The sequence below is a fragment of the Ascaphus truei genome, chromosome 15 (genome assembly GCF_040206685.1).
Source record: "Ascaphus truei isolate aAscTru1 chromosome 15, aAscTru1.hap1, whole genome shotgun sequence".
In the NCBI taxonomy this organism is placed as follows: domain Eukaryota; kingdom Metazoa; phylum Chordata; class Amphibia; order Anura; family Ascaphidae; genus Ascaphus; species Ascaphus truei.
This window is the reverse complement of record NC_134497.1, coordinates 3,168,024-3,189,689: the sequence shown is the minus strand read 5'-3', so window position 1 is coordinate 3,189,689 and position 21,666 is coordinate 3,168,024. Positions and strand designations below refer to the sequence as shown.

Below are 21,666 nucleotides of genomic sequence, written 5' to 3'. Positions count from 1 at the left end.
ATGCGTGGACTCGACGGCCCCCTACTGCACAGACTCGGCGGCCCCCTTCTGCGCATGCGTGGACTCGGCGGCCCCCTTCTGCGCATGCGTGGACTCGGCGGCCCCCTTCTGCATGGACTCGGCGGCCCCCTTCTGCGCATGCGTGGACTCGGCGGCCCCCTTCTGCACGGACTCGGCGGCCCCCTTCTGCATGGACTTGGCGGACCCCCTCCTGCACGGACTCGGCGGCCCCCCTTCTGCGCGGACTTGGCGGCTCCCCTCCTGCGCAGACTCGGCGGCCCCCCTCCTGCGCAGACTCAGCGGCCCCCCTGCTGCGCAGACTCAGCGGCCCCCCTCCTGCACAGACTCGGCGGCCCCCCTCTTGCGCAGACTCGGTGGCCCTCCTCCTGCGCGGACTCGGCAGCCCCCCTTCTGCACATGCGCGGACTCGGCAGCCCCCCTCCTGCGCGGACTCGGCGGCCCCCCTTCTGGACATGCGTGGACTCGGCGGCCCCCCTTTGCAGTACCGCCGTATTGGCGAAACGCCGAGAAGCCGGGCCATACTGTACAGGGAATTATAATACAATCACAACAAAGTCAGACATTAGGAAAGGAAATCCCTGCCCCGGAGAGCTTACAATCTAAGGCCGCGCTTATAGTGACGGTGACGTCAGGCTACGGTCGCTGGAAAAATCAAATTGAGATGACTTCCAGCGATCGCGACCAAGCCGTCGCTCCGTCGCGTCGCTCTTATCACCGGCATTATAAGCGCAGCCTAAGTGATTATATATATATATATCTTTAAAAGGAGATGTAATTCACCTTCCATCAGCTGATAACCATAAGCGTGTCTGGGAGGTGAGTCCGGAGCCTTTCCGCTCGATTCTCTGCAGAACCGCGAGGTGTATCAGGGAACGCGTTGTTACTTATTGTGTCCCGGGCTTCATACACATCATGTAAATAACAGCTTTTTCAAGTGCTTTCATTGACCTCTGTGTGTGAGACCAACTTAAGCATCTGTTCAAACTGCTGCTTCTGTATCTCTCTTTTCCTCTTTCTGTTGAACAGGCTTCCGCAGGGATTCTGTATACAGAGAGGTCCCACTGTATAGAAGTTACATGTATTTGTTCTTCTGTTTATATCAAAGATGCTATCCTGTCTCCAAGTGTGTGTGTGTGTGTGTGTGTGTGTGTGTGTGTGTGTGTGTGTGTGTGTGTGTGTGTGTGTGTGTGTGTGTGTGTGTGTGTGTGTGTGTGTGTGTGTGTGTGTGTGTTGTAAAGCCAGATTACAGGAGAGGGCGCTGCTATCGGAGTATCTATAACGTTCTATACGTGTAAAAAGAAAAATGTGCTGCAGTGCTAATGCTTATTAATAATATAGTGTGCTATAAACTCTACTAATACATATCAAGAAGTGCCTAAAATACAGGAAGGCTGCCTGGAACAAGTGAAATAGTTACACATCACACACAGAAATGCCAAAAAATAAACCGGCGCCTAACAACAAAAACCTGACCATATATAAATGTTCAGTCCTGTTGAACTAGGATTCTTTTGATAGATCTTGCCCCTGAGGAAGTGAGTTATCTCATGAAACGCGTAGGGTTGTGGGTAGTGACGTTTGCGGAGTGATACCAGCATTGTCTGGAGATCCTGTGACAAGCAGGACTCACAGCTTGGAGCGCAGCAGCGAGTGAGTCGCACTTCCGCATATGCGCGCGCAACTTTGGCAAATGTGTCCGTAGCCGGCATACGGAGCGGCTACAGTACACGTGGACACAGCGGGACGCAGCAGGGAAGCCTAGCCCAGGCAGTGTTACTCTCAAGGAACCATCCGGGCTGGCGGTACACCCGGTAGCGGGACCTGCCATCCATTGGACAACATCTAGTTTCCTGGTGTGGACACTTATTCTGGTTTATTTTATTTATATTATATATTATATACTTGGCCTGCCTAGTCCTCCCACGCTGCTATCTGTGTTGTGAGACCTCACACTGTATCTGATTGTTGACTTTCGTTCATATGAATAATAGATTTATATGTCCCGAGCAGTTTTGATTTCTCTTGGTGTGTTAGCCTCTACCTACCATCTCCGATGGTTTGCTGTTCCCTGAATCCACCACCATATGTGCGAAGAAGTGTTTCCTCACATTTAATGGATGTCCCATCCTTTAGCTTTGGCTAATTACCCCTTCAATATATCTCTCTGTGTGTGTGTGTGTATATATATATATGTTCACATAGCTGCCGGTACACACTTGTATTCCATAAAATCCAGATGCTTATCCCATAGATAAATAATAGATGCAATTTACCAGATTCTAGTCCAGCAAGAAGAGACAGCACACAAGGAGAAGACTTCAATTATATATTGAAAGAGTAGGCACTCAAAGAACCACTTCTTTGAGTGTCTACACTTTCAATATATCATTGAAGTCTACTCCTTGTGTGCTGTCTCTTCTTGCTGGACTAGAATCTGGTAAATTGCATCTATTTATATATATAGTTTATATATAGTTATTTTTTTAGTTACATTTTGAAAGCGTCCCGTCTCAATTTCCTTGTACCCTTCTCAGCTGGCCAGGCCAGTCGTTCCCCCTCCCCTGTCCGACACCCGGTCCCTACAATGTTTGGATACCCATGTTAAGGAAGCTGTCAGCTAGGCTCATTGAAATGGATCTGAGATCTGTTGAGCAAGGCTCAGGACAGAGGTGCTAAGGGGTCGGTGTAACCACAGGTGCTATGATTTATTGAGACTATTGGGAAAGGGGCGTCCTGGTTACCAAGGTTGGAACACCGTGTCAGAGGGGGGTTACGGCAAAGTAGGATGCGGTCACATGGTCCTCAGGCAGAGCAGACGTACTGTATTGTAGTACAGTATGTATGTACCGTATGTATATATTTATAGAGCAGCAATAGATAAAAAGGTGCACTCACGAACTCACGAGGATCGACTCGGTTGCAGGTCCCTTACTAGCCTGGGGTGATCATAATACTATAAAACGCTCTAATATGAGTGGGAGACAGCACTCCCGAGGACCTGTTTAGAAACAATATATGAACATATTTATTGTGAAATTATCTAAATAATAATTCACATTCATAAATAATACAGACAATACAGTACAGGGAATTAAATGACAATAAGTGCAACAAAAACAGACAATAGGAAAGGAAATCCCTGCCCCGATGAGCTTACAATCTAAGTTCTATCTATATCTTTATACAGAGTGTCAGGGCTGTGCAGCTTGTCCCGGATTCATTGTTCCATCTGTTACTCTCCACATCCTTTTTGGAGTTAAGAGATTTGTATCAACCACAACTTGTAGGAAGTGTAACGTTCTAGCAGTTTATTAAACCTGCTGATTGAAGAGACGCACGATGGCTCGAGATGCAGAAACAAGGAGTGAGATCCAGTGTGTGACCGCTCATCACTCAGGGGCAGAAAGTCCCGTCTGTGGGCAGCGGTTCCACCAAAGGGAACTGTGTCATCTCAAGGTGAGACTGGAACATTCCTCCTGGACAATGTGTAATGCGGCAGGAAGAAGCTAATAGGGCTCCTTGTTACATTGGACAAGAAGTGACACACGGCGAGTGCTCATTTGCATGTCATTACCCAGAATCCCTGGCTGTAGTGGAAGCATTCTATGCTAAGAGATAAAGGGGAAAGGCAGCGTTGTGGACCTGTCTGAGACATGAATGTGCTCACATGGGGTATTTTTATTTGTCATAAACTGTACAAATAAGTGATTATGCCAATACTACATTATAATATGTGTTAGGCCTCGGACACGCTTACCGCTGGCGTGCTGAGGCGCGCTGAGGCTCAGGGAAAGCGGGTGCTTTCCCTGGCCTTGCGGTTGCTTACCGCAAGCGCTCTCAGCAGCGTCAGGGGGCGGTCCGGGGGCAGGCGCGTCACTGGCCGGGGGCGGGCCAGTGACGTCACGGAGCTGGTTCACCCTCATTGGGCGAACCGCTCACGTGACCGGCCTGTCTCGCCGGCAAGCGGGGAAATTTAAAATTCCCCTAAGACCTGCGCTTCCGCAAGCGTGCGGAAGCGCAGGCGAGCCCCTACTAAAGCCGCTCTAATTGCGGCTGTAGGGGCTCAGTGCTGAGCGGGAGCGCGCGTCAGCACGCTTCCGCCAGCAAGCGTCAAACATGGCCAAGGCCTTATGTGCCTCCAGACAGCTCATATTGCTGCAATTGTTTGCTGTGGAGAAATAATTACCTTGTTGACAATATTTCACATAATGGTTTTCCTGACAATAGCTCTGTTTGGATCTCGACCCATAGCTCCCCCCCTGCCGTTTGTCTTAATATGTGTGGAAGATGCTGATGCATAGATATTAGGGGATAATTCTATATTCACCAAGGCAGCCGTTCAGATAAAGTCTTCGTGCATGTAGAATAAGGCCCGAAGTAGGAGGTGCTTAGGGGTAAAAGTCCATTAAATGTGACCTACTAACGTGCCTGGAGTCTCTCTTTGATAAAGCGCCTCCACGGCTGGAAACGCGTCAGAGTATTTTTATGTGTGTCCTTTGTATTTTGGGCTATCATGCCTAATAAATAGTTTATTTAATTTTTGTTTTGCCTCCAGCCCCCGCCTGTATTTGCTTTGCTCTCTCTACCTTCCATTATTTTTTCTATTTTTACATAGAGAACGGGCGTTAGTTTTGCTTTGTTTAACGGGAATCCTCACAGCTAGCCCCTGCTTCAGCACAGGTGGCTCAATCAGTCCCTGCTTCAACACAAGTGACTCAATCAAAGGCTCAGTCTCTGACTGAGCATCTGATTGAGCCACCTGTGCCGGAGCTGGGATATCCTGAAAACCTGACCCGTTTGGGGGGGACTTGATGAGCCCCCCTGCATTAGCGAGAGACGTCATGGAAAACCCTACGCACTTTTTGTGATGCGTACAAAACAAATGTGACATCTGAAGCAGGTGGGTAACCAGGATTAAAAAAAAGGAAGAGCCTTGTGTGTTTTCAAAATGATGAAACCAAACACAGTGGATGATACAAAGTCATCAATCGCACGGAGCGAATGAAATCAGAGAACAATGATGTAATTAGAATATATAAATCATTAGAACGGGATCGCGGTAAGCATCTGTTCCTCTCCGGGGGAACACGCATTGGGCTTTTCTCCCCACCCCCCCCTTCTTGATGGGGGCGGAAGTCGGATGAGATATTTTTTTACAAAACATCTTTAGGTTCAGCAAAATTTGGAGCAAAACGGTGTTTTTTTTTTTTTTTTGGTTTGTCTCGACTGTGGGGGCGACATATTGAGTTAGCAGCGTGGAGACCGCGCCAACAGAATGGTATGTAAGATATCAGGCTTTGAACGGGACAGAGGTATTATTCAGCGCAGCGGTGCTCAACTCCAGGCCTTAATTCCCCCCCACACCCCAAACAGGTCAGGTTTTAAGGATATCCCAGCTTCAGCACAGGTGGCTCAATCGATTGATCCTCTCATTGAGCCACCTGTGCTGAAGTAGGGACTGATTGAGCCACCTCTGCTGAAGCAGGGATATCCTGAAAACCTGAGCTGTTGGGGACTGGAGTTTGGAACCCCTGCTTTAGGGTGACTTCCTGGGCACAGCGGTACTGTAGCCGCGGTTACATGCGACGGCGGGCTGCTATCCTAGGCGCTAAACATGCAATCACATGCAAACGCTGGGTTTAATCTGGGTGACAGCTCAGCGACGCAGTCGAAAATCCGCCGCCCCACGGCACATAGCTGTGGTGACCGCCCTCATTCTCCTTCTGAATCGCAGTGTCAAATGGCGCCATGGACATCACCAATGTCATGATGTCATTTAACGCTGCGTTACCTTGGTGACGTCCGCGGTGCCTTTTGATGCTGCAATTCACGAGGAGGAGGAGGGGGGGGGGGGGCAGCCGCCACTGCTAAGTGCCTTCCCATCAGGCCCGAGAGCGCGGCAAATGTATGTGGGGGCGGACATTTCTGCCCGGGCCTATCGAGCCTGGTGGGAAATCCACCTCTGTGGCTGATACAGGGTGAGAGTTAGAAGTTTTAGTTCCTGTATGTTCTGTTGATCTTACTCCATGTTAAAGTGGCCATCCCGCCTACTCCTTCTTTTTTTTGTACCTATTAATTCATTTACAGAATTTGGACCGGTACCACTGAGCTGGACTGTGCTATTTCTAGCTGTAGAACACCGCCACCGCCCAGCTCGACGTCTGGTAAAATGGTGGGATTGGCTGCTTTAAGGTTCTGGTCGATCCGTTAAGATGGCGGCCATATATTCCAATTAGTTCCTCACAAACTGAAACCCCCTTTTTTTTTTGTTGTGGAATTTTATTTTAAGGGCAATTCATGCTTTTTTTTTTAATGACTGTTTTTCAATATAGGATTGAAGCAGAGGGTCTTGGGAGTTGAACCGCCATTCATTTCAGCTTCGGGGACCCACTGCTTCCCACGAACTCCAAAGGGGGTTGCTGGTTTCTCGACAAAGTTTAAAGCTCCCGCGTCACGCGGGCCAATAGGAAGCAGTTTCAGCCCCGGGACCCCGATACTTACCTCCTCCGTAGGGGGCGCCGGTATCTCTGCAGAGTTTAAAGGTCCAGGTTACGTGGGCCAATAGGAAGCCGCCGCGGATGACGTCACCGTCTTTACTATAAATGGGTGAATCTGCCCAAATCCATTCCCTGGATTTTCGCTGATTTTACCGGATTTGGCGGGTTTTATTCCTCATAGATTAATCACAAACCGCCTTTGGATACAGCGCGCCATGGACGGGTTTGTAGAATCCAATCCGCGGAGTTTATTGGTAATCATAATAATAAGAAATCCGCAGAACAGAAATCGCCCTTTTTCAGATTAATCCGCTGAAATCCACAGAGCCAAAGGAACCGCCCGATCCGCCCGCCCGATCCGCCCGCCCGATCCGCCCGCCGCGGCGCCAAATACGCCCAAAACTTCCCCCATCTGTAGTCTTTACTCCCTGAGCTGCTCCTCCCTGTATAGTCTTTACTCCCTGAGCTGCTCCTCCCTGTATAGTCTTTACTCCCTGAGCTGCTGCTCCTCCCTGTATAGTCTTTACTCACTGAGCCTCTGCTCCTCCCTGTATAGTCTTTACTCACTGAGCCGCTGCTCCTCCCTGTATAGTCTTTACTCACTGAGCCACTGCTCCTCCCTGTATAGTCTTTACTCCCTGAGCCGCTGCTCCTCCCTGTATAGTCTTTACTCACTGAGCCTCTGCTCCTCCCTGTATAGTCTTTACTCACTGAGCCTCTGCTCCTCCCTGTATAGTCTTTACTCACTGAGCCGCTGCTCCTCCCTGTATAGTCTTTACTCACTGAGCCTCTGCTCCTCCCTGTATAGTCTTTACTCACTGAGCCTCTGCTCCTCCCTGTATAGTCTTTACTCCCTGAGCTGCTGCTCCCCCCTGTATAGTCTTTACTCCCTGAGCTGCTGCTCCTCCCTGTATAGTCTTTACTCACTGAGCCTCTGCTCCTCCCTGTATAGTCTTTACTCCCTGAGCTGCTGCTCCTCCCTGTATAGTCTTTACTCACTGAGCTGCTGCTCCTCCCTGTATAACCTTTTCCACCACAGATTCAACAATTTACCCCCTAGCTAGATGCTAATATGAAGAGAAAACGCTATGACCATTACACTGTGCGTTCTTCATTGCAACGTTCTCTCCGCCGCGCACAAAGCACGGAAAAGCAGGTCCTGTTTCTTGAACGAAGTTTCGCACATTTGCGAATACTTAGAAGTTTACAAAAGACTGGTAGAAACGGTGCTGGAATGGGTAGGGTTAATGACTCTTGTATTATCTGCTGCAAAAATAAACTCGGTATTCCTTAAAAAAAAAGACGAAAATTGGCATAGAGCGGCATTCTTTTTATATGAAGTGTTATGTTGGAAAGAATGGCTTAATAGCGCAAACAGACCCTGTGTCAATCTGCGGGAGAAGGCAGCTTCCTAATCATTGTAACTCTCCGCGCGTTCATTCCTCATCATCTTAACGTGACAGGTCACTTTGCATTCCCCGTGTGCGCACACTCGCACGTCTCAGGCACGTCTGCCGCCCTGCCCTTCCCCATTATCTCTTAGCGTGCAGTGCTTCCACTGCAGCCAGGGATTCTGGGAAATGACATGCCAAAGCCATGCTGATGTTCGCTACACACACATCTGTCTTTCTGTCCTTTAATGATACCGATGAATGCCGCAATCTTACGAGCCGACTTGAGTCACATGTTGGTGGCGATATTCGAAGCAACAGTCTGCACTCATCGACGTTTTGGGGGCATTTTGTTGTTTTGCCCACCTTAAGGATGCATTCCAAGCTATATCCGACATGTGTTTTTTCTCTCCATAAATCAGTTCTGTTGTATTAGATAATACATAATGCATTTTTTTTATTCAACTCTTAATGACTTTTAAAGCATCCTTTGATTCCTATAACAGGTTTTAAGCTCACCTCCCCAGCATCTTTGTACCACTTTCCTGTTTGTGATAATTTGTTGCCAATGTTCCCAGAAGTTTGAGCGGCAAACTGTAACAATAGATAATGTTACCTTTGTAATATCAGGATACTGCTGAGTTACACTGACTGAAGTATTGATTGGCACTGAAAGGTAGCCCTGCTTCCTGAGTTGGTGCCGGCGGTGCCGGTATCTCCTGCACGTTTTAATGTCTGCGTTCCGGGGCCTGTAACTCGGGAAGCAGGGGGTCCCAGGGGCTGAAATTAATGCGGTTCAGCTCCCGAGACCTCCTGCTTCAATACTATGTTATTAAAATAAAAGCCGCGTGTTCGCCTGTTAGAGGCGCGCAGGGAGGGGGACTGATCCCGTCTGCTCTCACTGCGCAGCTCTGCCTGACTGCTGCAGCCCGGTAGGATTCACCCAGCGGGAGCGCCATTCAGAAGGCGGGACGCCCGCTGTGTTAATCCTGATGGGCACTTCCCGCCCTGCACTGTGCTGTGATCGCTGCACGTTCGGCCCCAGCGCATGTGCAGGGGCTGTGTGGGTACACATCTGGGTACATCTGTAGCAAATAAATGTATCAAAGATTTCTGGTTGGAAAACTGGGGCAAACAAAGTAATCCCTGTAACGCATCAGCGTGTTTTAGCGGAGATTTTTTATGCGCCGGTGCGGGATATCACACCTTGACCCGGCGTACATTTCTATGGCAATCAGTTGGCCAGGGCTGAGTTATAACGCCGTTTTTAGTGCAATCCACTAATATTTCAAGAGCAATATTTCTATGAAACAAAAATGTTCTGGAAAACTTTAACCAGGCATTAAAAAAACGTGTCACAAACCCTCCCTCCCCCGTACCGTGTGCAGCAAATACAGATACTACTCGTGGCATTCGCATGTCTCAGGTCTGCAACGCTGCCCCTCCCCATTATCTCCCAACATACACTGCTTCCACTGCAGTCAGGGATTCTGGGTAATGACATTTTTATTTACAGGAAGACTTTACAATGAAGAGTGTGACCGGGATGAATAAAGCAGCTCAAGGCAATTCAAAGTGCCCTATCGATGAAACTAATGACAGATGTATTTAACAGATTATTATTTGGGGGTCGATACCTTTGCTTAAAATATTAGACATGGATATTATTATTATTTTTTTAAAGGTATTAGTCATCTAATTATAACCTCTTAAAATATCACTGCCATCCGTTGGGCTGGTAATTAAGGCGCCGGTGGGGTTTGTGGGGTGTACATTCTCTAGGTACATCTAGTATACAGGTGGATGTGTGCAAACCAGGAGTGGCCAAATCCAGTCCTCAGGGAGCACCAACAGGTCAGGTTTTAAAGATATCCCTGCTTCAGCACTGATTGAGCCACCTGTGCTGAAGCAGGGATATCCTGGAAACCCGACCTGTTGGTGGCCCCCTGAGGACTGGACTTGGCCACCCCTAGCCTTGCCTTTCAGCACATATTAGTTTTCCAAGGGGGGGTCCCAACTGAAATGCTTCTTTTAAAGTCTAATAAAGCAGCCCCTGTTTAATTTATTCCAGTGTAGGGACAGATTCCGATCTCTCGTGAATGAGTACGATAGCCTCAGTCAGCAGGATGATGTGTTTTGCTGGTATACAGAAAAGGTAGTCTCTGGGAGTCACTGGCTTGGGAAAAGCCATATGCTTTTGATCCATTCACAGCACAGGGAGCCTTTGAAGTCTCTCCCCTTCAACCCCTCCCTTCACCTCCAGCTGTCATGTGCTGGGTTCTGCACCCTGACACTGCTCTGGAACACTGCTTAAGAAGCAGTCATGGTCTCCCTAAATGCTGATGCCTCAGGGGAATCTGAGTGACGACAAGCCGAACAAATGGTACAGGCTGCCTCGCGAGGATACAGAACGCATGCACTGTATCTGCACTGCTGGCTTGTCTACAGCCTGGCTTTGTGCATGTCCCTGTACTGTTCCGTTTACATGGTCATTAAGTGCACATTTTTCATGTTATCTATTAAAATGTCTGGGGTTGTGAGGAGACTCAGGATTGTGTTTCTCAGTTGTATTATATTAGGTCATAATTACAAGTATTAGGAATGAAACTGTTTAAAAAGTTATTTACGGTTAATACTGCCGGGGAAAAAAATGTGTGGCTGGAATGGTCCTTCCATTTTCAAATGATCACATGTAATTGTCTTTGAGTTCCAGGTTACATCCTCCGTTCGTAGTCCTCCCCAGAGAATATTATATAGTACAATATATATATAGAAGGGTCAAAAAACTCAGGCACACCAAACGGTACTGTAAATGTGTCTTTACTAGCTCAATGTTTCGACTTCTATATATAGCCACTGAAAATGGCGGACGACGCGGGGGCTTTAGCTGCTAAGTAAATGGGTATAATAGAAAGTAATCGCAGGCGCGCCAGGACTTGTGCAAAAGTGCAAAAAGTTTATTACTAAGGTCAAAGGTTTGGCTCTCCAAGGAGTCTTTTTCAAGAATATGTGAGAGTCTAAAGTCCTGAAAACGGCTCCTTGGAGAGTCAAAACTGTGACCTTAGTAATAAACCATTAGTATTTTTTGCATTGAAAAAAAAAAATATATATATATATATATATATATATATATATATATCCAATAAAGAATATCATTTGTGAGCACATTCACATGTCTTAGGCAGGTTTCTGCAACCCTGCCTTTCAACCACTATCACCTAGCATACAGTGCTTCCACTGCAGCAAGGGATTATGGGAAATGACATGCAAATGAGCACACACCTCATGCTTGAAATCCATACAAGCAAATGCTCTGCTGTTCACACAGCTTTTAAGCACAGCATGGGATTAGATGCAAAGCCAGTCAAACCACTCACAGACATGTTTCAACCTTAATGGGTCTCATCAGTGTGAGGTTGGATATATTATATATATGAGTAAACCAAGAGATAAAGAAACCCAACTGTTGGCACTCGTTAGCCCTATACTGAATGCTTAGTGTAGTGATTAAAACAACATCTTTAATGATCACAAATATTAAAATAATGGGGATTAAAATAACAGACAAAGGACACACATTAGGATCCTATGTCGAGTACGTGTAGTACTCTGAATCTAAAATAAAATGGAACTATTGAGGTGAATTAGATCAGAGGTTCCTTGGGGTCTGGTATGCAGATTACCCAAACAAGATGGTGTATCTCCTAACAGTAAATATATATAAGGACAAGGTAAGTATTGTCCTTGGAGCCTCAGTTAGTAACAGTAATGTGTCTTAAAATCACTCAATAATAGCCATCAAAATAGGGCAAATATCTCATTGAGGATAAGTGTATCGTTCATGGTTAAACAGACTAACAGTCCAGGCTCACTGTGTGTCTAAGTGACCACAAGTTTCCACAGAAAAGGCTGCGTGTTGGAGCAAGCAGTATTAGACCAGTATTAGACCAGTATTAGACCAGTATTAGAGCTACCATGTAATGACACTGTGAGTACCTATTACTTAAAGCCCAAACGAACAGTGCAGGAACACAATGTGTCCATGAGTGAGCACTGATCTCTATGGAGAGGACAATGCACTGATTGGGGCTAATCCTAATGGTCTGATAGCAGTACAATACCACAGCGCTGCCAGTAGGGTTAATGGGAACACAGTGAGCCTGGGCTGTTAGTGTGTATAACCATGAACTCTACATTTATCCTCAATTGCAACCTTTATACACACTATTCAGCTGTAGCGGGGTACACCTATCATTTCTTTATATATATATATATACGGAAATGGCATGTTAGTCCCGTTGCGATAGGGAATACGAAAAATAATCAAAGATCTGCAACCCATGCTGGCAGAGGATGTGACATTCGCCCCTATTATTCATGTACTGTGTAACCATTATACCTACCCCCTGTTATTCATGTGCTGTGTAACCATTATACCTACCCCCTGTTATTCGTGTGCTGTGTAACCATTATACCTACCCCTGTTATTCATGTACTGTGTAATCATTATACCCTACCCCCTGTTATACATGTACTGTGTAATCATTATACCCTACCCCCTATTATACATGTACTGTGTAATCATTATACCTACCCCCTGTTATACATGCACTGTGCAATCATTATACCCTACCCCCTGTTATACATGTACTGTGTAATCATTATACCCTACCCCCTGTTATTCATGTACTGTGTAATCATTATACCCTACCCCCTGTTATTCATGTACTGTGTAATCATTATACCCTACCCCCTGTTGTACATGTACTGTGTAATCATTATACCCTACCCCCTATTATACATGTACTGTGTAATCATTATACCCTACCCCCTATTATACATGTACTGTGTAATCATTATACCCTACCCCCTATTGTACATGTACTGTGTAATCATTATACCCTACCCCCTATTATACATGTACTGTGTAATCATTATACCCTACCCCCTATTATACATGTACTGTGTAATCATTATACCCTACCCCCTGTTGTACATGTACTGTGTAATCATTATACCCTACCCCCTGTTATTCATGCACTGTGTAACCATTATACCCTACCCCCTGTTACTTATGTACCATGTAATCATTGTACCCTACCCCCTGTTATTCATGTACTGTGTAACCATTATACCCTACCCCCTATTATTCATGTACTGTGTAATCATTATACCCTACCCCCTGTTATTCATGTACTGTGTAATCATTATTCCCTACCCCCTGTTATTCATGTACCGTGTAATCATCATACCCTACCCCCTGTTATACATGTACTGTGTAACCATTATACCCCACCCCTATATTTCATGTACTGTGTAATCATTATCCCCTACCCCGTTACTCATGTACAGTGTAATCATTATACCCTACCCCCTATAATTCATGTACTGTGTAATCATTATACATACCCCCTATAATTCATGTACTGTGAAACCATTATACCCTACCCCGTGTTATTCATGTACAGTACTGTGTAATCATTATACCTACCCCCTGTTATTCATGTACCGTGCAATCATTATACCCAACCACCTGTTATATATGTACTGGGTAATCATTATACCCTACCCCCTGTTATACATGTACTGTGTAATGATTATACCTTGCCCCCTGTTATTCATGTACTGTGTAATCATTATACCTACCCCCTGTTATACATGTACTGTGTAACCATTATACCCTACCCCCTGTTATACATGTACTGTGTAATCATTATACCTACCCCCTGTTATACATGTACTGTGTAATCATTATACCCCACCCCCTGTTATTCATGTACTGTGTAATCATAATACCCTACCCCCTGTTATTCATGTACCGTGCAATCATAATACCCTACCCCTGTTATACATGTACTGTGTAATCATTATACCCTACCCCCTGTTATACATGTACTGTGTAATCATTATACTCTACCCCCTGTTATTCATGTACTGTGTAACCATTATACCCCACCCCCTGTTATTCATGTACTGTGTAATCATTATACCCTACCCCCTATAATTCATGTACTGTGCAATCATTATACCCTACCCCCTATTATTCATGTACCGTGTAATCATTATACCCTACCCCGTTATACATTTTTGTGTAATCATTATACCCTACCCCCTGTTACACATGTACCGTGTAATCATTATACCCTACCCCGTTATTCATGTAATGTGTAATCATTATACCCTACCCCCTGTTATTCATGTACTGTGTAATCATTATACCTACCCTCTGTTATTCATGTACTGTGTAATCATTATACCTACCCTCTGTTATTCATGTACTGTGTAATCATTATACCCTACCCCCTGTTATTCATGTACTGTGTAATCATTATACCCTACCCCCTGTTATTCATGTACTGTGTAATCATTATACCTACCCTCTGTTATTCATGTACTGTGTAATCATTATACCTACCCTCTGTTATTCATGTACTGTGTAACCATTATACCCTACCCCCTGTTATTCATATACTGTGTAATCATTATACCTACCCCGTTATACATGTACTGTGTAATCATTATACCCTACCCCCTGTTATACATTTTTGTGTAATCATTATACCCTACCCCCCGTTACACATGTACTGTGCAATCATTATACCTACCCCCTATTATTCATGTACTGTGAAACCACAATACCCTACCCCGTTATTCACGCTATGGCAATACTGAAATGTTCTTTCGCCATGCCAATAAAGCTTATTTGATTTGAACCAGAGCTACATTCTTACCCATTTAAGAACCCGACAAATCCACTTTGTTTTATTCCATGAATTCAGTTGTTGCTTCAGTGTAACGGGAATGACAGAGGCAGAAAAAAAAAGTCCTTTTTCGACGGCGCATAAAAAAGACAAACTGTAATCAAATGTGTAGTCAGTTTCCAAGGCAACAGCCTCCTGCACATAATACAACGCTCTCTTAGGTGGTAAAACTTTAGTGAATGTTATTAAGTGAAATGTATAATGGAGGCTGAGATTTACGTAATCTGTTTTTAATATTTATTCCGGTGTGGGGGGGGGAGGGGGGAGGTGGGGGGGAAGGGGGAGGTGGGGGGAAGGGGGAGGTGGGGAAAGAAAGAAAATCATTATTTAGCATGCAGAATAGACGAATAAGTGATGTTCCCCTTTGTCTCCTCCAGGTATAAGGAAATGCTAGATCTAGTGATATCACAGAGCCTGTCTGTAACCAGTGGCTGCACTGAGACTCTCAAGTTTAACCTTTCCGACGGCCACGCTGCATCTCCCGATGACTTAGGAGGTAGGATTTTCCATCAGCTCACTCCTTACAATGTCATGTTTGCTTCTTGTCGTCTGACGCTCGTGTAGAAACGTGTTCTCTCTATCTGCTGCAGTGGCCGTTTGGCTGGATTTGGTCGTAAATACCCATAGACTTTAATACGGATTCCCGGCCGGAAATGGTCCAAGCGCCTGCTTCGGGTATATTCAATTCCCCACCCCCCCTTCTGCCCCCGCCCCTCTATAACACATCATACCCGGGTATAGGTCAGACTATCATGCAGTTTCCATAGGATTCAATGGTAATATTGGTGCAGTTTATCGCCATATATCCCACCATATTGCAGAGGGAACAATGAAGGCCTAAAATGTACTTAGCACTGCTACACATAATGCACTTTGCTAGGTATTCATGGGGTTGGGCTGTCGGGTTCCTTAGCACCACTTAGTAAATATGGCCCATAGCCTACTGGTCTTCGGTAAGACGTGCTGTAGACATTTGCCGTCTTAAAGATGCTGTGCCACCTTTTTGATTAGTGGAAGAATAAGTGGCAATGTAGTCAGCCACTGTAAACCTAGGACTGGACTCACCAAATGTAGTGGCCACGTGTAATATTATTATATTATTGCTTTTACGAATGTTCATTTTTTTGGGTGATCATCAAATTTGTTTTGTTCCTTTTTAAATCAATTTTTAGTCTCTGGTCAGTGATCCCATTTCTGGCATTTAGGGCCACGTTTGTTAAGCGGTGCTAAGTCGCAACGACAAAACTTTTGAATTATGATGAATAAACCTTATGGCCAAGACCTGTAATGTGCTGTGGGGTTGTGATGCCCAGGGCTGCACCGGTCAAGCGCTTGGAGCCACTTGCCCCACCGCGGGCGCCAGTGCGGGAAAGATTGCGGCTGCCGCAGAACGTCTTTTCAGAAGCAGAGCTGTCAATCACCATTCTGCTTCCCAAAGTTGCGCCCCACAATGCCTTGCATAGCATGGCCAATGTACCTCCCACTGATAAGTGGACGAGTGGATTTTTCATCCTTCGTGACGCCTACATTTGGCACAAAAACATCTATTGCAGGCAATAAAAAAATGTAAACGCCGTGTAAAATAGAGATAATATAAACATAGTATTCTGCCTGGCCTCCCAAGGAGTACTCCCTTAAATTGGCATGTGTGGGGACATCTACTTTGAATAGGTCCTTTTGGAATGCCATGTGAAGAACCCTTCCCCAAGAAGCTGTGTCACACAGCCAAGAAATACGTTGCTTAATATTGCGCAAGGGTTTAAAAGTCCTTTTGATCCTTAAAAACATCTTATCTGGCAAGTGGAAAATAGGACACGTTGTGAGTGCTGATACAACACTGCAAAACCATTAGGCGTTTTAAAGCTGTTCATGCGAACGAAGCTGAATAAATGTTAAATCTGGGGAAAAAATTATTGGCAGACGTAGTTTTTTTTGTTACCAGTACAGTTCCAGCTATTGTTTAATTGTGTTATCCCATTAATGCATAGTTAGCAGAACTGTTTAAGCCATTACGTTAAGCCTGTGTATCCCACTTGTTATTTAATGGCTTCTTTTGAGTGTGTTTTTGTAAATTGTGTTTATCTAGAACTTAAGCATGTGTGACAACCAAATATTGTGATATTGGATCTGGAAAAATAAGAATTTCAAATGAAAATAAACAGAGAAGTACACACGCGCACGGACACAGACTCGCAGACACGCACACAGAAACACAGACGCAGGCGCACACAGACGCACACGCACACAGACTCACACGCAGATGCACACAGATACTGACTCACAAGTACACAGATACTGACTCACACACACAGCTCCTTGTGACCTTGGGCGAGTCACTTTATCTCCCTGTGCATCAGGCACCAAAAACACAGATTGTAAGCTCACCTGGGCAGAGACTGTGTCTGTAACATTCCTATGTGCTGTGTACCGCGCGCTGTGCTGTAATTGTGACGCACTCTGAGTCCATTTGGGATAAAAGCGCTATATGAAATAAAGTTATCATTATTGTTATTATTATTATTATATGCTTCAGTGCAGAATTAAAGGAAACTGACCTAATTAGAACACGGAAACCCTTTTTAAGTGAAAAGTGTATGACCCAACTGTGCACAAATAATTTGGTTGTTATTACTCACATAGGGTGACACACAAGTAGTAACTGTAATTCATCCAAGCACGCGCAGAAAACAGAGGTCACCAAGAAACACTGCAAGCGCTGGAACCCAGGCGTCCTGTTACTGCCCCGCCCCGCGCGTTACAGTGACACCAGTAACTGCCCCGCCCCGCGCGTTACAGTGACACCAGTAACTGCCCCGCCCCGCGCGTTACAGTGACACCAGTAACTGCCCCGCCCCGCGCGTTACAGTGACACCAGTAACTGCCCCGCCCCGTGCGTTACAGTGACACCAGTAACTGCCCCGCCCCGCGCGTTACAGTGACACCAGTAACTGCCCCTTCCCGCGCGTTACAGTGACACCAGTAACTGCCCCGTCCCGCGCGTTACAGTGACACCAGTAACTGCCCCGCGCGTTACAGTGACACCAGTAACTGCCCCGCCCCGCGCGTTACAGTGACACCAGTAACTGCCCCGCCCCGCGCGTTACAGTGACACCACATTACAATGCATTGTGTTCCGGCTGCTGCTCTCTGCTTCATTTCAGCACTTAAAAGTATTAAAGCTAATGTTTCTTTTTTTATCACAGGGGTGTGCAAAATGGGGGGGGGGGAGATTTTGCTGGGGGGACGGACGCGGGCGGTTGCAGAGGCCCTGCGCTCTTCCCTAGGGATTTAATTAAATGCTGGGGGATCGCGTGAGGCCCCTACAACACTTTCCGGGCCTCTGTTTGAATCTCGGCAAGGTAGAGCTGGAAGAAGTGGGGGAATATGTATGCCGTGGCTGGCAAGAAGCGAGACAGTCTATCAAGGAAACCTTCCACCGCGCCTCAAGAGGAAGGTTTCCGACCAATGTATTCTGCCCGCGCTCTCGTACGAATAGGAAACTTGGACCTTAAATGCAAAGATAATTCAGGAGCTTCGGACAACTCGAAGTATGGAGAGATGCATGCTGGGTATTACCTGGAGAGACAGGAAGAAGAATGAATGCGTTCGAAATCAAACAAAAGTGTGTGACATCATCACAAGGGGGAAGAAATTAGGATGGCGGTGGGCCGGACCCATCGCAAGAAGAAATGACCATCGTTGGACAAAGAGGCCACTCGACTGAATTCCATGAGAGATTAAAAGGCCAAGACGACGACCAAAAGTAAGATGGGAGGATGGGATGAGGGAATGTGTGGGAGCGACGTGGAGAAGAGAGGCTGTAACCGCTGGACCTGGGAGATCACTGGGGAGGCTTCATCCAGCAGTGGGGAGACACGGGCTGGAGAGGATGGGATGAGGGGATGTGTGGGAGCGACGGGGAGAAGAGAGGCTGTAACCCGCAGGACTTGGGAGATCACTGCGGAGGCTTCATCCAGCAGTGGGGAGACACGGGCTGGAGAGGATGGGATGAGGAAATGTGTGGGAGCGACGTGGAGAAGAGAGGCTGTAACCCGCAAGACCTGGGAGATCACTGGGGAGGCTTCATCCAGCAGTGGGGAGACACGGGCTGGAGAGGATGGGATGAGGGAATGTGTGGGAGCGACGTGGAGAAGAGAGGCTGTAACCGCAGGACCTGGGAGATCACTGGGGAGACTTCATCCAGCAGTGGGGAGACACGGGCTGGGGAGGGTGGGATGAGGGAGTGTGTGGGAGCGACATGGAGAAGAGAGGCTGTAACCGCAGGACCTGGGAGATCACTGGGGAGGCTTCATCCAGCAGTGGGGAGACACGGGCTGGAGAGGATGGGATGAGGGAATGTGTGGGAGCGACGTGGGGAAGAGAGGCTGTAACCGCAGGACCTGGGAGATCACTGGGGAGGTTACATCCAGCAGTGGGGAGACACGGGCTGGAGAGGATGGGATGAGGGAATGAGTGGGAGCGACGTGGAGAAGAGAGGCTGTAACCGCAGGACCTGGGAGATCACTGGGGAGACTTCATCCAGCAGTGGGGAGACACGGGCTGGGGAGGGTGGGATGAGGGAGTGTGTGGGAGCGACATGGAGAAGAGAGGCTGTAACCGCAGGACCTGGGAGATCACTGGGGAGGCTTCATCCAGCAGTGGGGAGACACGGGCTGGAGAGGATGGGATGAGGGAATGTGTGGGAGCGACGTGGGGAAGAGAGGCTGTAACCGCAGGACCTGGGAGATCACTGGGGAGGTTACATCCAGCAGTGGGGAGACACGGGCTGGAGAGGATGGGGTGAGGGAATGTGTTGGAGCGACCCTGATGAAATCCGGTTGCGGAAGAAACGCGTAGGGTCACGTGGTGAGGAGAGACCTACGGTGGCTGATTGAGAGCCGTTCTTGCCGAGGAGAAGTGGAAGTGCAGGCTGCCGTTTTTACTGGGAATGTCCGACAGTGAGGTCCCAGAGGTCACGTGTTCCGGCGGAGCATACAGACGGCGGTCACTTCAGCTGCTTTGGCGCATGAGTCTAATCTCATTCCACGCTTTATTATCATGGCGAATTTGTGAGTTTGCATTTGTCTGAACGATTGTTGTATTAAACCTTTTGTTAATTTTATCACACGAGGATCGGGCGCTTTTTTCTTTTTTCTCTCTCTCTCTCTCTCTCTCTCTCTCTCTGTGTATCTTATACTATATTAGTGAAAGCACTGTATGTTTGCCTGCCTGGATGTCCGGTGTCCCTAGGGGAAATCTCATTGGTCCCTTGGCCCGCCCGCCCCCGCACACCTCTCATTGGCCTGAGGCGGAGTGACGGGCCAAAGGACACACAGGGACACACACACACACAGGGAACACAGGGACACACACACACAGGGAACACAGGGACACACACACACAGGGACACACACACACACACGGGGACACACACACACACACACACACACACACACAGGGACACACACACACACAGGGACACACACAGACACACACACACACAGTGACAGACACACCACACACACACACACAGACACAGACACAGACACAGACACACACACACACACACACACACACACACACACACACACACACACACACACACACACACACACACGGACACACACACGGACACACACACGGACACAGTGACAGACACACACACAGTGACACACACACACACACACTGTTACATACATTAGCGGGGCTCACAGTGTTAGCAGCACCCGCGCGCACCTCCTCCTCTCCCCGTGTCTCCCGCGCTTTCACCCCGACCCCCCCCTCCCCCGGCGCCGCTACAGTCAGCGGGACACACACACACACACACACACACAGACACACACACACACACAGACACACACACTATTATTACCCCTTCAGCGCCCCCCCCCCCCCACCCAGTGTCAGCGGCCGTGCGAGACCCCCCCTCTATATCTCCCACCTCTCCCCCCCCACACATATACATGCCCCCCCCCTCCCCCGGCGCTACAACTCACCCCCTCCCCGGCGGGGGAACAGCCAATAGCCAGGCAGGCTGCCTCGCGGCGCCGAGTGCCCAAGATGGCGGCGCCCGGGACACAGCGGGGGAGCGGCCACAACACGCTGCCTCCCGCCTCAGATCCACGTGGGACCTGCCGGATGGGTGAGTGAGCGGCCTTCACCTCCCCTCCACCCCCCCTTCACCTCCCCTCCACCCCCCCCCCCCTCCCCTCCAGTGTCAGTGTCTCCCCGATACCCTCCCCCCCCGCGCCGCTACAGTCAGCGGGGGAGCGAGCGAGCGCCCGGGACACAGCGGGAGAGCGGCCACAACACGCTGCCTCCCGCCTCAGATCCACGTGGGACCTGCCGGACGGGTGAGTGAGCGGCCTTCACCTCCCCTCACCCACCCATCACCTCCCCTCACCCCCTTTCACCTCCCCTCACTCCACTTCTCCCTTCCACCCCCTTCACCTCCCCTTCACCACCCCCCCTTCACCTCCCTTCCACCCCCCCTTCACCTCCCTTCCCACCCCCCCCCTTCACCTCCCTTCACTCCCCCCCCCTTCACCTCCCTTCCACTCCCCCCCTTCACCTCCCCTCCACCCCCCCCTCCACCCCCCCACCTTCACCTCCCCTCCACCCCCCCCTTCACCTCCCCTCCACCCCCCCTTCCCACCGCCTCCCCCCCCTTCCCACCGCCTCCCCCCCCCTTCCCACTGCCTCCCCCCCACCTTCCCCCTCCTCCTCCTTCCCACCACCTCCCCCCTTCCCACCACCTCCCCCCTTCTACTACCCTTCCCACCACCTCCCCCCTTCTCCCCCTTTCCACCACCTCCCCCCTTCTCCCCCTTTCCACCACCTCCCCCCTCCTCCCCCTTCCCACCACTTCTCCCCTCCTCCCCCTTCCCACCACTTCTCCCCTTCCCCCCCCGCTCCCCTTCCCCCCCCTCCGCTCCCCTTCAATCCCCCTCCGCTCCCCTTTCCACCCCCCCCTCCGCTCCTCTTCCCCCCCCCCTC

The 21,666-nt window shown here is 48.3% G+C and overlaps 1 protein-coding gene across 6 annotated transcripts in view; it reads left to right on the top strand.

The window, feature by feature from the left end:
- Positions 1 to 21,666, top strand: part of EYA2 (EYA transcriptional coactivator and phosphatase 2) — a 165,187-nt gene that overhangs the window by 39,326 nt on the left and 104,195 nt on the right. For 5 of the 6 annotated variants that reach the window (XM_075571297.1, XM_075571293.1, XM_075571296.1 and 2 more), the window contains exon 2: positions 15,048 to 15,166. In XM_075571297.1, coding sequence (XP_075427412.1) covers positions 15,058 to 15,166 — 109 coding nt within the window. In that variant the 5' untranslated portion in view covers positions 15,048 to 15,057. Of the gene's footprint in view, positions 1 to 15,047; positions 15,167 to 20,686; positions 20,813 to 21,666 lie in introns of those variants that run through there. The other variant, XM_075571295.1, reaches the window with a different exon arrangement.